General features: G+C 46.6%; 1 protein-coding gene across 1 annotated transcript in view; it reads right to left on the reverse strand.

The window, feature by feature from the left end:
* The window catches only part of SYPL2 (synaptophysin like 2), a 49985-nt gene that overhangs the window by 11620 nt on the left and 21588 nt on the right, over positions 1–16777 (reverse strand). The window contains exon 3 of the mRNA XM_075333726.1: positions 1247–1377. Within this exon, the coding sequence (XP_075189841.1) occupies positions 1247–1377 (131 nt within the window). The remainder of the gene's footprint in view (positions 1–1246; positions 1378–16777) is intronic.

Genomic DNA, 16777 nt, shown 5'->3' on the forward strand with positions numbered 1-16777 from the left:
AGAGTTTGCAAAAAATCACATGAAGGACTTCTAGACTATCAGAAATAAGATTTTCTGGTCTGATGAGACGAAGATAAAACTTTTTGGTGATAATTCTAAGTGGCATGTGTGGAGAAAACCACTGCTCATCACCTGCCCAATACAATCCCAACAGTGAAACATGGTGGTGGCAGCATCATGCTATGGGGATGTTTTTCAGCTGCAGGGACAGGACGACTGGTTGCACTTGAAGGAAAGATTAATGTGGCCATGTACAGAGATATCCTGGAAGAAAACCTCTTCCAGAGTGCTCTGGAACTCAGACTTGGTTGAAGGTTCACCTTCCAACAAGACAATGACCCTAATCACACAGCTAAAATAAAAAGGAGTGGCTTCAAAACAACTCTGTGACCATTCTTGACTGGCCCAGCCAGAGCCCTGACCTACACCCGATTGAGCATCTCTGGAAAGACATGAAAATGGCTGTCCATCAACGTTCACCATCCAACCTGACAGAACTGGAGAGGATCTGCAAGGAAGAATGGCAAACGATCCCCAAATCCAGGTGTGAAAAATTTGTTGCATCATTCTCTAAAAGACTCATGGCTGTACTAGCTCAAAAGAGTGTTTCTACTCAATACTGAGCAAAGGGTCTGAATACTTATGACTATGTGATATTTCAGTTTTTCTTGTTTAATAAATTTGCACAAATTTCTGTATTTCTGGGGGTTTTTTTCTGTCAAGATGGGGTGCAGAGTATACATTAATGAGAAAAAAATGAACTTTTTTTTAATTTGAAATGACTGCAATGAAACAAAGAGTGAAAAATTTAAAAGGGGTCTGAATACTTTCCATACCCACTGTACTAACCACTCCACCGGAACCAGCATTTTAGAGATGCCTATAACCAGTCATTTTAGTCATCACAAATGGCCTTTGTTAGAGCTGCTGAGTTTTATGCTTTCCCCACTATTCCTGCTTCTAAGATATCTGCTTAGAGATGACTGATCATTTGCCATTTAATATATCCGACCTCTTGACAAGTGCTATTGTAATCAGTTAATGAGTTTTTCAGTGTTACTCTTCTCACCTGTCAGTGTTTTTAATGGTATGTCTATGTGTAGGTGTAGAATAGATAGAACAGACAGATACATATGGTGAAGTTTACATGGAGAAACTCTTTAATGATCAGACAAAACAGGTAGAAAGAAACTTTTGGTATTCTATTCTACTGGCAGAGAATCAAATGAAGATGACAAGGCATTACCTGAAAGGGTAGGAAAAAGGCACCGAAATGAGATCTGTGTCTGTCTGAGTTTCTGAAACCTTACACATCACGACTGCTGCTGTCTCGCCAATGAAAGAACCACAAGTTCCAAAGGCAAAGATGGCAAACAGCTGAGAAACAGAGGAAGAAACGAAAGTGAACAGGAGATTTAATAAGCAGTAGATTAAGAAAAAAAGGAAAGGAAATAAGTGGACAAAAAACATAACATCTAAAAGATGTATTACACAGTGTTGCAGGTAGCAAATCTAACTATACTTGACGACAAGGAGCGATAGTAAGTTTAATATTATATCACCAAATATATGTAAAAATTTGTAACATAAATATAAAAAGTATTATGTTTTCAAGTAATCCAAATAGGTATACATAAGAAATGACTGAATCAGGTAAAATATGACAAATAGATGCTAATAGGTGGGTATTCCTGTACTTCGTCCTCCCAAAATAAAAAATACAAGACAGAACGATCCTTATCCTAACAACTGATCAGTTAAATATGCTATAAATCTTATATGTATTGTATTACTCATTTCACTTAATGAACTCAGTGCATGTGCATTTCATATGTTAAAGGGGACCTGGCATGTCTAAAGGCTAATTACCTGCATATATATGGTTAATCTGCAGGTTAATAGCGTTCCAATCTTGTCTGGCTACCATTCACAGTATAGTGAGCAGGTACTCCGGGCACGCATCTATGACTGAAAGCCAGCACACACCTATGACTGAAAGCCAGCAGAACCCGGGAGCGATGAATAAATAATAAGGAATAATTTAGGAATAAAATAGGAATAAAGTTATCTTGTCCCAATAACTGCGCTATCAGTAAGGCGGGCGGACACGCTATTAATCTAAAAATTAACCCTATATCTGTAGGTTAACAGCATTAGGGAACTTGACAAGATTCTTAATCATGTGCATTAAGATGTTAGATGATTTTCCTTTACAGAGCAACATGTATCTAGATATGCCTTTCTCTTGGGTGATCAGGATGTGTTTAATGGTTTAAATATTATTGCAGCTACAATATTTTTATGATTAGCATGTTGAAAATAACATGGAAAAAATGGAACCTGGATGCCAGTTAATAATTGGAAATTAATACAGTAGTTGACAAGATGGACACACATAACATGCATTAATATTTTTGGTACACTCCGATTTAGAAACGTTACACTCAATGCTGAGGAGTGCATTTATTCAAACAAGTACCTTTGTATAAGAGAAATATGAATATTATCAGTCACTGCTCCCATATATGAAAAGCTGAATATAATATTCAACCAAGCCCTACATTTCTACCCTCATTTCTCTCTACCACCCTACCGTGATCTCCATTTTGCTAATGATCAAAGGTTAACGTCCGCCATCATGCAAATTCCACTTTTGCCTTCAAGACTTCTCATGTGCTGTGTCAGTTCTCTAGAATGCTGTATCACAAATAATTTAACACTAGAAGTCCCAGAGAGGGGTCATTTAACATTTCTACCTTTGGATCCCAGGGAGCTCAGAACACATCTATATAAACAGGCCTATTCCAAAAAACCAAGGCACCAAAGATCCTCCTCCACAAAAAGACTTTGACCACAATATACACATAAAAGGTAAATCATGCAGAAAAAGACATATGTTTCAGTGACATGAGACCTTTGTCAAGCCATTAAAAAGGTGTATATGGATCTTCGGTGTTTTGGATTTTTGGAATTGACTGCAGTTTTACAACCTTGTGGAGCACTGACAGACATAGACAAAAAAGGGCCCTGCAAGAACAGTATATGAGCCCTTTTCAGTCAGTAACTCATCAAAATGCACAATTCCACCTGCTTTGGAAGTAGAAATAGCCTCCTTACCTGTTGGGCCTCGCAGCTGCACAGGTTGCACCAATAATATGTCAGCCCCTGTTGTGTAGGGTTGTATCAATTTAGCACAAGTTGCAGAGTGGTGCACAAAATATAGCTCATTATATGTATTTAGACAGGCCTATCACATCACCTCACTAGTAGTGATGGGCAGCCCCGGACTGTAAAAGTTTAGATCCGCACGGATTCAGAAGTACCCAAGCACCGACCCCGGGCCTAGAGTTCTCAGGGAACTCCAAGATCCCAGTCTGGCAATTTGGGTAATTAAAAAAATAAAGGAAAAATAAAGAAAACAAAGGAGAGAGCAGGCATGTTTTACTTACAGTCTCTCTCGCGGAGCAGTAGACTGCTTACGGGGTCGCTCATACTACTTCCAGGGCCACTCATTAACCTCACACATATGCAATGCTTCCCCCACCCTCCAACAGGCCTGGTGTCTCTGATTGGTTGCAGTAAGACAATGCCATGACCCTGTGTGACAGCGTGTCTGACTGCTTTCAATCAGAAGCGCTGTGTGTGCATCTATATACGAGTATATTGGTGTAAAAATAAATACATTGGCGTAGGGTCCCCTCATATTATGATACCCAGCACAGATAAAGCATAAGGCTACAGGCTGCAGCACCCAGCCATGTGCTTATCTTGGCTGTGTATCAAGCTAAGAGAGACAGTCATGATAAAGATGGCAGCAAGGAGCTGGTATTCTCAAGCTGTGGAGACCCATGCTTATTGGTCCCCCCTAGTCTAAAAAATATCAGCCTGCAGCTGCCCAGGATTGTCACATTCATTAGATGCTACAATCCAAGCAGTTTACTAGGCGCATCCTGATTGCCCTATTGTGGTGGCAATCTGGGTGCTAAGAGGTTAATAACAGCTCACAGCTACCACTAAGCTCTAGATTAGTATTGGGAGGTGTCTATGAGACCCCCCATTACTAATCTGTAAGTGAAAAGAAAAACACAAATACTGAATAAATCCTTTATTTAAAATAAAATATACACACCATCTTTCTCCCCTTTATTAACCCCAAAATCATAAAGGTCCGACATAATCTACACGAGGTCCCATGACGATTCCAGCTTTGCTACATCTGAAGTGACAGTGCATGCGCACAAAATGCTGTGAGCTTTAGCCAGAGAATGACTAAGCCATGCAATGAGCGTTGACATCGCTAAAAGTATTTGCGGACACAGGTGGAGGTTCCCACGGTCCTCCACCTGTGACCTGTTATAATCTAGTAACTGTGGACGATCACGAAAAATCCCATTGATAAGGAAAAAACAAAACCACAAGAGTAGTTGGAAACTAAGCTGACCACAATCCCTTATCTATCAGACAACACTAAAAGTAGCAGTGGGATGTTCCTAACACACCTTGACACCTCGTCACTGCCTGAGAAACTTGGTACACCTCAAAGATAGAAATGAGGAATCCTAACTTGCCACGGAGCAGTCCCCAAAGAAATAGAAAGCCCCCAACATGCAACAACGGTGATGTAAGAAAACACAATACACAGAAAGTATAGATCAACAAAGGTGAGGCCTGACTTACTAGATAGAACAAGACAGGAAAGATAACTGATTGTGGTCAGCAAAAAACCATGCAAAAAATCTGTTAATAAAAAATACTGAGACCACATTGACTCTTCCCCACCATATCAGGTACACTTGTGCTAGACACTTTAAACAGAACTGCAAATATAATGGGAAGAAACAAAATCACAGAACAAATAATATTCTAAAGTGCAAATACTCCAAACATGAACAGAGAGCAAGCTCCCTTTCTTGCTGGAAGAACTGCACTGCTCACAAAAGCAGAAAGACAGATCCTCACATATAAGAAACCAAGCACAGAACCAAATGGAATATGCAGAAACACTCTTAAGTGCAAATCCAGCAATTAAGCACAGAAACAATAACCTATCTGGAGTAGATTCAGGCACCAAATAAATGGGAAAAACAGAACGGAAAACGCCCAGACATCTTCAGAAGCAGGCAGGAACATTTATCACCGGTGACCGCCAGGCACAAAATGCTCTGCTAAATAAACTAGGCTGATCTGCAATAGGATTTCCTGAATTCCCAATTAATTCCATCATCTGTCTGAATCACAGATTCAAACTCAGCTTCATTACCATTCCTGGTCACCAGAGGGAGCTCCACACCAGCATCCACTCGGATGACATTCACAACAGTGACCGCAGGTAACCTGACCTCAAGTGACCTTATTGAACTGAGTGAACTCACCTCAGGCGGGGTCACTGACTGAGTTCACAGACCTGCATCTCCTGGCAGAAAACCACATTTTTTTGCCAAGAGATGCAGATTTGGTGCTGAAATTTCTACACCATATTCCTGCATCCAATCTACACTTACTGGCAAAGAAAACAAATAAATTTGGTGATCCCATTTGTTACACACCTACTTTTCCCTATGCTTCATTGTTCTAATTGTATAGGTGTGCCTCTCGGTTTGATCTCATTTACCTAATTGTAGTGCCTTCTATAATTCTGTCCACTGTGCTTGTACTGTACCACACAGCGTTTTGAACACAGCAAATATATGTAAAGTCCAAAACTCTGCTAATCCTGATCATGGGCAAATACTGTACCTTTATTATATCTTTTCATGGGACGTCAGATGAGTGAACCAACAGATGTTCAGGTTTGACAGGTCCTGCCTGACTTTAAAAAATAGTCTGGTTCAGAACCTGAGCATGAGCGTGGACCCCAAACCCCATATAAGTCTAAGGTGTAGAGCCAGCTCCCCTAGTATGCCGGCGCTCTTTTGCGTTCTCACGCAGTGCCCCTGGTCTCCCTCCTTTTGGCCACCCACCTGTAGTGCAGTCCCCAACTTGTCCCCCCATGGATGCCCACATGAGTGTTGGTGTAACGCTGGCTCCACTAATACGCTGGTTCTCTTCTGCACTTTGTGCAATGTACCTGCTTCCTTCTTCTCTGCAATTCCACATATAAGTTCGGTCCCCGGCTCGTTTCCTCTGTGGATACCCATGTGAGAGTCAGCTCTGCTCCCACCTAGGCTGCAGGCTATGCACATGCTGTGTGGGGTTCCTACTCTCCAGCCTAAGGTGAGCGTGCACACAGTCTTCCTATTCTTTTATAGAGAGGTGTGTGCACCTTGCTAAAGTGGCCCCAGCCTATTGCTGGGAGGCACCAGTTATTCAAGGCTCCTCCCCCCTGATGGGAGGTGCCAGAGCATTGCATAGCATTTCTTATGGTTGAGCTGTATATTTGTGCAGTCTGTGCTGCCGTAGGTCTGGAGTCAGCTGCTGCCATAGCCTGGTTTACCTGTTTGTAGTCTGTTAGTAGTTTGTAGTTTAACAGTGGATACGGCGTACTCCAGTACCAGCGTATTCAGTGACTGGCATGTTCAGTCACCAGCATGTTCTTAGACTCCAGCCTAGTCCGTGTGTTTTGTATTTAAAGTCCTGTGCTGTTTCCTGTTATCCTGCCATGTTATGTACCCTTTTTCTGCTGTATCCTGTGAATAAATTGTGTTTTCATGTTCAACCTGAAGTCTGGAAGTACTGCTGTGCAGGCATTATCCTGCTGTGGCTCATGCCTGAGGTCCTGGGCTCCAGGACCTGTGCCATATGTCCTGTCCCAGCTGATGACCTGTGCCTAACAACCGGGGCCACCTGATGATCTGTGTCAACTGAGGATCCATGCCTGACCACCGGTGCCACCTGATGATCTGTGCCAGCTGATGATCCGTGCCTGACGACCGGACCGCCTGATGACCTGTGCCAGCTGATGACCCGTGCCTGATGACCGGTGCTATCTGATGTCCTGTACTAGCTAATGATCTATGCCTGACATCCTGCGCCTGATGTCCCTTGTTTGCTGGTACCTATCCTGCCCATTCCTCTGCACAACTGTGCCCCTTATGCTGCTCTGAGTTGCTGTTAACCCAGTCCTGCTTTTGCCCTGTCCTGCTCAGCTGCCACAGTCCCGGTTGCTTCCCTAGAAGCAGGCGCTTAGTCAAGCCCCTCACTCCAAAGGGTAAGCCAGGGTCCCCCCTATGGTCCAGTGGGTTCACTATCCTTCTGCTAACGGCCATCTGTGGTGAGTGTGACATAAGGGACATAGACTTGTGTGCTGTAAAATTATGTTAGTAACGGCTTAGGGGCTGTAAAAGGAAGCAAAATGGTGATTAAAGCAAGACAATTACACTTACCGAGTTTCCGCACAGCTGTCACACTGCTTCTAGGTCCGTTCATTAAATCTTATGAATATTCATGGCTTCCACCACCCACCCTCTGTGACAGGGTCTATGATTGGTTGCAGTCAGACTGCCGGTGTCTGTGATTGGTTGCCCTCACACTAGCTGTCTGGGTCCTGAAGTGGAGTTTAAAAAAATAATAATTTGAAACAATGGTGTGGGGTCCCCTGTTTTTTGCTACTCAGCACAGCTAAAGCAGACAGCTGGAGGCTGGTATTCTCAGGCTGGGAGGTCCATGGTTATCAGGCCTTCCCCAGCCTAAAAATAGCAGCCTGCAGCCATTTCAGATTTGGCGCATCCATTAGATGCGCCAATCCTGATGCTTTACCCTGCTCATCCTGATCGCCCTGGTGTGGTAGCAATTGGGTCATATATGTAAAGTGCTGTGGAATTAATAGCACTATATAAATGAATAAATATTATTATTATTATTATTATTATAAGGGGTTAATGACAGCTGTGATTTGTCAAAAAATTACAGCTGTCATCAAGCCTAAGGCGGGCTTTGCACGTTGCGACATCGCAGGCCGATGCTGCGATGTCGCACGCGATAGTGCCCACCCCCGTCGCAGGTACGATATCGTGTGATAGCTGGCGTAGCGAAAACTATCGCTACGCCAGCTTCACACGCACTCATCTGCCCTGCGACCGTCGCTCTGGCCGGCGACCCGCCTCCTTCCTAAGCAACGTCACACGGCAGGCGGCCAATAGGAGCGGAGGGACGGAGATGAGCAGGATGTAAACATCCTGCCCAGCTCCTTCCTTCCGCATATCCTACGGAAGCCGCAGTGACGCCGGTAGGAGATGTTCCTCGCTCCTGCGGCTTCACACACAGCGATGTGTGCTGCCGCAGGAGCGAGGAACAACATCGTACCGTCGCGTCAGCGTAATTATGAATTACGCCGACGCTGCAACGATGATACGATTACGACGATTTTGCGTTCGTTAATCGTATCATCAAGGCTTTACACACTACGATATCGCATGCGATGCCGGATGTGCGTCACTTTCAATTTGACCCCACCGACATCGCACCTGCGATGTTGTAGTGTGCAAAGCCGCCCTAAGGATACTTAATAGCAGGTGGTCTATGAGACCCCCATTACTAATCAAGTAAGTAAAAAGGAATAAACACAAAGTACAGAAAAATCCTTTATTAAAAAAAACAAACAAAATAAAAACCCCTTTTCCTCCAATTTATTAACCCTCAAAACACACATGCAGGTCCGACGTAATCCACACGCACAAAGATTCAAGATGATCTCAGCTCTGTTACATCTGAGGTCGCAGTGCACGGTCACATTAAAAAATGTGACCGAACACTGCGGTATCAGGGACACACTAATGCAACAAATCTGCATCTCCTGGAAGGAAAACACATCAAAACTGCTTCGTGTTTTTCTGCCAGGAGATGCAGATTTTCTGCAACCAAATACTCGACGTGCGCCCATAGCCTAAACAGGTAATCCTGCATTGAGTTCATCGAGTTCACCTCAGATGAGTTCACTGAGTTTAGCTGATGTCACAGCTGGGGTACCATGAGAACCACTAGCTGTGACCTCAGGTGAACTCACTGACGTCACCACTATCACACCTGTGGCTCCATCAGTGTGTCCCTGACACGGAGTGGTCAGTCTCATTTTCTAATGTGATCGCACACTATGACCTCGAGATGTAGCAGAGCAAGGATTGTCATGGGACATTATGTCTGTACATTAAGTTTGACCTGCAGGGCTGTTTTGGGGTTAGTAAACTGGAGAAAGAGGGTATTTTATTGATTTTTGTTTTGTTTGGGGTTTTTTTTATAAAAGGATTTTTTTCCGTGTTTTGTAGTTATTTATTTTTACTTACCTGATTAGTAATGGGGGGTATCATAGACGCCTCCTTATTACTAACCTGAGACTTGATGACAGCTGTCACTTTTTGACAGATAATAGGTGTCAGTAAACTCTTGTATTACCCAGATTGCCACTGTACCAGAGCAATCGGGATGAGCTGGTTAAAGCGCCAGGATTAGTGCATCTAATGAATGGGTCAATTCATGGGCAGCTGCAGGCTGCTATTTTTAGGCTGTAGAAGGCCCAATAACCTTGGCCCCCACCCTGATAATACCAGGCCCCAACTGTCTGCTTTATCTTGGCGGACATCCAAACTGGGGGGGACCCCACATAGTTTTTTTGTGTGTATTTTTAGGTATTCATTTAAATGATTAAAAAAAAAGGAACATGGGGTTCCTCGTATTTTGATACACAGCCAAGATAACACACAACTGGGGGCTGGGAGCCTCCAGCTGTCTGCCTTATCTGCGCTGGTTATCATAATAAGGAGAACCCTAGGCCATTTTTTCCCAATTATTTATTTATTTTTACACTCCACTTCGGGATCCAGACAGTTAGTATGAGGGCAACCAATCACAGATGCCAACACACTGGCAGTCTGACTGCAACCAATCAGATGCTGTCAGAGAAGGTGGGTGGGGGAAGCAGTAAATATTCATGAGATTTCATGAGCGGACCCAGAAGCAGTGTTACAGCTGGACGTAAACTTGGTAAGCATACTTGTCCTGCTTTAATTCCCATTTTGCATCCTTTTGTTTTTTTGCTTTTTATCCAGGTCGCCGAACCCGAACAATAACATCGACTTCAATGAGAAGTCTGTGTTCGGGGTCTGTGCACGGACTCCGAACTTTACCGTTCGAGTTCGCCCATTACTAGATATGATTCTTTGATACAATGTAAAGTAGTAAGTGTACAGCTTGTATAGCAGTGCAAATTTGCTGTGTTCTCTAAATAACTCACACAGCCATTAATTTAAACTGCTGGCAACAAAAATGAGTACTTCCCTAAGTGAAAAGGTCCAAATTGTGCCCAGTTAGCCAATTTCCCTCAATGGTGTCATAAGGATCATTAGCATAACAAGGTCTTAAGTGTGAATGGGGAGCAGGTGTGTTAATTTTGGTATTATCACCACAGACCCTCTTATACTGGTCACTGAAAGTTCAACATGGCATCTTATAGCAAAGAATTCTCTGAGAATCTGAAAAAAAAATAATTGTTACTCTACATAAAGATGGCCTAGGCTATAAGACTATTGCCAACACAATGAAACTGTGCTGCAGCATGGTGCCCAAGACCATAAAGTTTATCAAGACAGCTTCCACTCAGAACAGACCTCACTATGGTTGACCAAAGAAGTTGAGAGGACGTGCTCAGAGTCATATCCATAGGTTTTCTTTTCAAAATAGACATATGAGTGTTGCCATCATGGCTGCAGAGGTTAAAGGGGTGGAGGGTCATACTGTCAGTGCTGAGACCACACACCGTACACTGCATCAAATTGGTCTGCATGGCCATCGACCCAGAATCAAGCCTTTTCTAAAGATGATACACAAGAAAGCCTGCAAACAGTTTGCTGAAGAGAAGCTCACTAAAGACATTTATCAGTGGTCTGATGAGACCAAGATAAACTTACTTGGTTCAGATGGTGTCAAGCGTGTGTGGTGACAAACAGGTGACAAACAGGTGAGGAGTACAAAGACAAGTGTGATTTCCCTACAGTCAAGCATGGTGGTGGGAGTGTCATGGTTCGGGGTGCATGATTGCTGCTGGCTGTGGGGAGGTACAGTTCATGAGGTAACCAAGAATGAGAACATGTACTTTGACATACTGAAGCAAAGCACAATCCCATCCCTTCAAAAACTGGGCCGCAGGGCAGTATTCCAACATGATAACAACTCAAACACACCTTCAGGACGACCACTGCCTTGGTAGAGAAACTAAAGGTAAAGGTGCTGGACTGGCCAAGCATGTCTCCAGACCTAAACCCTGTTGAGTATCTCTGGAGCATCCTCAAACATAACGTCTCCATCATCCACCAGCTCTGTGATGTCATGGAGGAGTGGAAGAGGATTACAGTGGCTCCTGTGAAGATCCAGTGAACTCCATGTTCAAGAGAGTTAAGGCAGTGCTTGAAAATAAGGGGGGGCACACAAAATATTGGCATTTTGGGTACAATTTGGCCATTTTCACTTAGAGGTGTACTCATTTTTGTTGACAGCAATGTAGGCATTTATGGCTGTGTGTTGAGTTATTTAGAGGGCAAACCAAATGTACACTGTTATACAAGATATTTTACACTATATCAAAATATAGTATATATGAAAAAAGACTAACATTCTTTTTAGAAAAAATAGATTTAACATAAGAACCTGATCTGATGTTAACAACAGATAATTTTATGGTGACTAAATCCCTTTACTTCTTATTTTATTATTTTTCTGTCAATGGATCTTTATAAGCCCTTGTTTTTTTGCATGGATAGGTGATATTTTTATTGATACCATTTTAGGGTACATGTGGTGTTTTGATCATTTTTTTGTTAGATTTTTTTGGGTGTGGTGCAGTGACTGGCATTTTGATTTTTTTGTCTTTTTATGGCATCTGCCATCCAAGTTATTTAATTTTATATTTTCAATCAGCAAAAAAGGTGGGGGATTCAAACTTTTATATTTTTCATTTTTTATATTTTTAAAACTTTTTTCTTCACATTTATAGAACTGAACCTGCAATATTTGAACGCTTGTTGTATATAATAGGGTGTTACGAGGGGGACCCGGGGAAGCGTGCCAAGATGGGAAATGGACTGCTTCCGCCGGTCAAGGTCCACTGTGCGGTGTAAGGGACCGCCGCTATGGTGGGTGAAGAGTGAGCGGGTTGCTGCTAGCGATCGTCTGGAATGTCACAGACGATCTATGTACACCGATCTGCCCTAACCCGTGAGGGTTGTATGGCACAGATCTCACGGCTCGGTGTACCTGTTGCACGGGGAAGCACAGAGGTGCCCACGCACGTGTGCCAGTGGAAGTCACGAGAATATGGCACGAGGGTAGCACAGAGGTGCCCACGCACGTGTGCTTTCAATAACCAGGTGAGTCCAATGGAGACTTGAGGAGCTCACCTGGGACAGGAACACGGCCTGTTGACGGGGGTACTGCCGGAGCAGCAAGGCAGGAACACGGCCTGCAAACGAGGTACTGCCGGAGCAGCAAGGGCCAAGCCCACAAGAGACAGTAATGCCTGAGCAGTGGCGTGGCAGCACGCTGCCAGACATCCAAACATAGAAGGACGGTCGCGCGCCGCCATGATGGCAGGGGGAGCTTTTAAGAAGGTGCAGCTCCACCCGAGGGCGGGCGCGATGCAGAGATGACGGACTTGACCCAATCAGGATCCACGACGTCCCAGCCTGGCCAGTCAGGATTCACCACGTCACCAGCCTTGTCATCAAGCCGTGTGACGTCAGTGAGCGAATCAGGACCCACCACGCATTGCACATGCTCAGCCTCCTGCCTCTGGGAAATAGAGGCGGGATCCTCGGTCTCACAATGTGGAGAGATAACGGGAATCTCACTGCTTCCCTGAGCAGTAAACCTCTGTACATTGCGCAGCCTCGCAGACCTTCGGGGCCGCTGAGCAGGAGAGTCTGCGGCAGGCCAGGAATGGGAGACCGCTTCACTCCTTGTAACAGGAGAACCACTAGGTGTCACCCTTCTGCTGCCTCTCTGAGAAGGTATCTCCTGCACACTGCGCAGTCTGGCAGACCTTCGGCGCTGCTGAGCAGGAGTGCTCATGGCAGGCAAGGAATGGGAGACTGCCTCAGTCCTTGCCTCAGGAGAGCCACGAGATGTAACATTACCCCCCCCGTCTAGGCCCCCCCCCCTGTCCGTGCTCGAAGGCCGCTATCAAACCCGGGGCGCGGATATGATCCTCCAACTCCCAGGATCTATGCTCCGGACCACGGCCGGCCCACTCCACGAGGTAGTACCTCTTTCCCTGTATGACTTTTGTCTCCACAAGTTTTGCCACCTCAGGGTCGTCGGACGGGGAGTCGGTTTGAGCCGGCAGGGACCCCGAGAATTTATTAAGTCGTACGGGTTTCAGGAGGGACACGTGAAAGGTGTTGGCTATAGCCCAGCGTGGAGGGAGCTGGAGTCGATATGCCACTGGGTTTACCTGCTGTAGTACTTTAAACGGACCCAGATACCTAGGGGCGAATTTGGCTGCCTGTACCCGTAGGTTAACATTCTTAGAGGACAGCCATACTAGGTCACCAGGGGCGAAGGATGGTGCAGGGCGGCGGCGAACATCAGCCGTTGTTACCATCCGGTCTTTAGCCCTTTTAAGAGCCTCTTGGGTGTCATCCCAGATCTCCCGGGCCTTGGTCGCCCAATCCTCCACTCTAGTATCGGGTGACGTAATGGGCATCGGAACCGGGATTCTGGGATGTTGTCCGTTATTGAGTAGGAACGGAGTCTGGCCAGAGGATTCATGGACCGAATTGTTAATGGCAAATTCGGCCCAAGGAAGGAGGTTAGCCCAGTTGTCGTGGTGCGCGGATATAAAATGGCGGAGGTAAGTTACCAAGGTCTGATTAGTCCTCTCCACTAGTCCATTGGTCTCGGGATGGTATGCGGAGGAGATGTTCAGCTCTATCTGCAGGAGCTTACAGAGCTCTCTCCAGAAGCTAGACGCGAACTGGGGACCCCGGTCGCTCACCACCTTGTCAGGCATGCCATGCAACCTAAATACATGCCGAATGAACAAGGTGGCGAGAGCACGTGACGTCGGGAGTCGTGGGAGAGGCACCAAGTGGACCATTTTAGAGAAGTGGTCCGTGATGCCCCATACGACCCTGTGCCCTGCTGACTTGGGCAGATCTCCCAGGAAGTCCATCCCTACCACTTCCCAGGGACGATCCGGCACTGGCAGTGGGTGAAGAAGACCTGCCGGTCTCTGCCGGGATGGCTTATTCCGAGCACACGACATACAGGCTCCCACATATTCCTGTATGTCCTGGGGTAGTCTCGGCCACCAATAATGCCTGGTCACCAGGTCTCTGGTCCTTTTGACCCCGAAGTGACCCCCGACCTTGGAGGCATGGGCCCACGATAGCACCTCGTTCCGTAGTTCAGGGGGAACGAGGGTTTTGCCAGGTGGCACCTGGTCCAAAGAAGTGGGAGTGACCATCCTCAAGCTGTCCGGGGGTAGTATAAGACGAGGCTCCTCCTCGTCCTCCTCCAACACAACCATACAACGTGACAAGGCATCGGCCCGTACGTTCTTCTCACCGGCCAGGTGGCGGATAATAAAGCGGAACCGGGAGAAGAATAAAGACCAACGGGCCTGCCTTGGGTTCAGGCGTTGTGCTGTCTGGAGGTATGTGAGGTTTTTGTGGTCAGAAAAAACCTCAAATGGATGCTTCGCACCCTCCAGGAGATGCCGCCATTCCTGGAATGCTAGTTTCATCGCCAGTAACTCCCTATCCCCTATGGAGTAGTTCCTCTCGGCCGGAGAAAAGGTCTTGGAGAAAAAGAAACACGGATGTTTCCTTCCTCGTTCGTTTTTCTGGTACAGGACTGCACCTGCACCGACCGAAGAGGCGTCTACCTCCAGTAGGAAGGGTTTGGAGATGTCTGGACGATGAAGGATGGGAGCTCTGGAGAAGTGAGTTTTGAGAGTGTGAAATGCCTCTACCGTTTCCCGTGTCCATGCTTTGGGATTAGCGCCCTTGCGGGTAAGGGCAATGATGGGTGCTGCCACCGTCGAGAAGTTGGGAATGAACTGGCGATAATAATTGATAAACCCCAAGAATCGCTGGATCGCCTTCAGCGAGCGGGGCTCAGGCCAGTTCATCACTGTCTCCAACTTCCCCGGATCCATTGCTAACCCCTGACTGGACACTATGTACCCCAGGAACGGCAAGGATTCCTGTTCAAAAACGCACTTTTCCAGCTTAGCATATAACGAATGGGTGCGGAGCCTCTTAAGTACTCGGATGACATCCCTCCGATGGGTGGTAAGATCGGGGGAGAAGATAAGAATGTCATCCAGGTATGCAACCACGGAAAGATACAAATCCCGGAAAATGTCATTCACAAAGTCTTGAAATACGGCGGGGGCATTGCAGAGTCCGAAGGGCATTACTAGATACTCGTAGTGACCGTCCCTGGGGTTAAAGGCGGTCTTCCACTCATCGCCCTTTCGGACTCGCACTAGATTATATGCCCCGCGTAGATCCAGCTTTGTGAAGACCTTTGCCCCGCGGAATCGATCAAATAGCTCAGTAATGAGGGGCAAAGGGTATTTGTTCTTGATTGTGATTGCATTTAATCCCCTGTAATCGATACAGGGGCGCAGATCCCCTTCCTTCTTCTGCACAAAAAAGAACCCTGCACCAGCCGGTGAAATAGACTTGCGAATGAACCCCTTCGCCAGGCTGTCCTGAATATATTTGGACATAGCCTCCGTCTCTGGAGCAGAGAGTGGATACACTCTGCCCCTAGGGGGCTCGGAGCCTGGCTTCAGGTCTATTCGGCAATCATATGGCCGGTGGGGAGGAAGAGCATCTGCGGCCCTTTTGGAAAAGACATCCCTGTAGGCCTCATAAGGTGTCGGTAAACCCGGCCCCTCAGTATTCCCTGAGGACCCAACCGACCTAATGGTAGCGGGTGGTTCGGTAGTCACGAGGTGCTCTCTACAGGATCCTGCCCAGGATGAGATGTCCCCTGTTGCCCAGTTGAGTATAGGAGCATGCTGTCTCAACCAGGGAAGGCCCAGTAGGATCTCATCCGTCCCCCCTGGAAGCACCAGGAAGGACACCTGCTCATGGTGTCCCGGTGGTACATCCATCCTGAGAGGGATGGTGATCTGGGTGATAGGATCGAGTAGTATGGACCCGTCGACTACCCGGACCCTGAGTGGCTTGGGCAACAGAACCAGGGGAACTGAGTATCGGGTTGCCAGGGAGGTCGAGATGAAATTGCCTTCAGCGCCTGAGTCCAAGCAAGCCAGGGCAGAGAAGAGAGTAGTGCCGAACTGCAACTGGGCGCTGATAGTCAACCTAGAGGGAGAAGTCTTTTCCCGACGGTTTGGGACATAGGGTAGCTATGTGTCCCCTCTGCCCACAGGAAAAGCAGATGACACAAGACCGAGAACCTGGGGCAGAGGAGACCACCTTGGACACCTCCATTGACTCCACGGAGTCGCCTACAGGACTGGCTGGGGGACCTGTCTGATGGAAGACGGGAGTCAGACGCTTTTTAGGCCGAGAAGACGTGGGTGCTGAAGAGACCTCGAGCCTTCGCTCCGCCTGGCGGATGTCTATGCGAGAGGCAACCTGAATCAAGGACTCTAAAGTGGCAGGCACCTCACGTGTGGCCAGTGCGTCTTTGACAAACCCTGCCAGGCCCTCCCAAAACACAGGGACAAGGACCTTATCCGGCCAGTCCAGCTCTGCGGCCAGTGTCCTAAAGTGTACAGCAAAGTCCCCGACTGAAGCAGACCCTTGCCGAAGTCGTAGGAGGCGCAGCGCGGAATCGTGGGTGACTTGAGGCCCGAGGAACACCATTCTCATGG

Source organism: Anomaloglossus baeobatrachus, chromosome 2 (genome assembly GCF_048569485.1).
Source record: "Anomaloglossus baeobatrachus isolate aAnoBae1 chromosome 2, aAnoBae1.hap1, whole genome shotgun sequence".
Lineage (NCBI taxonomy): Eukaryota > Metazoa > Chordata > Amphibia > Anura > Aromobatidae > Anomaloglossus > Anomaloglossus baeobatrachus.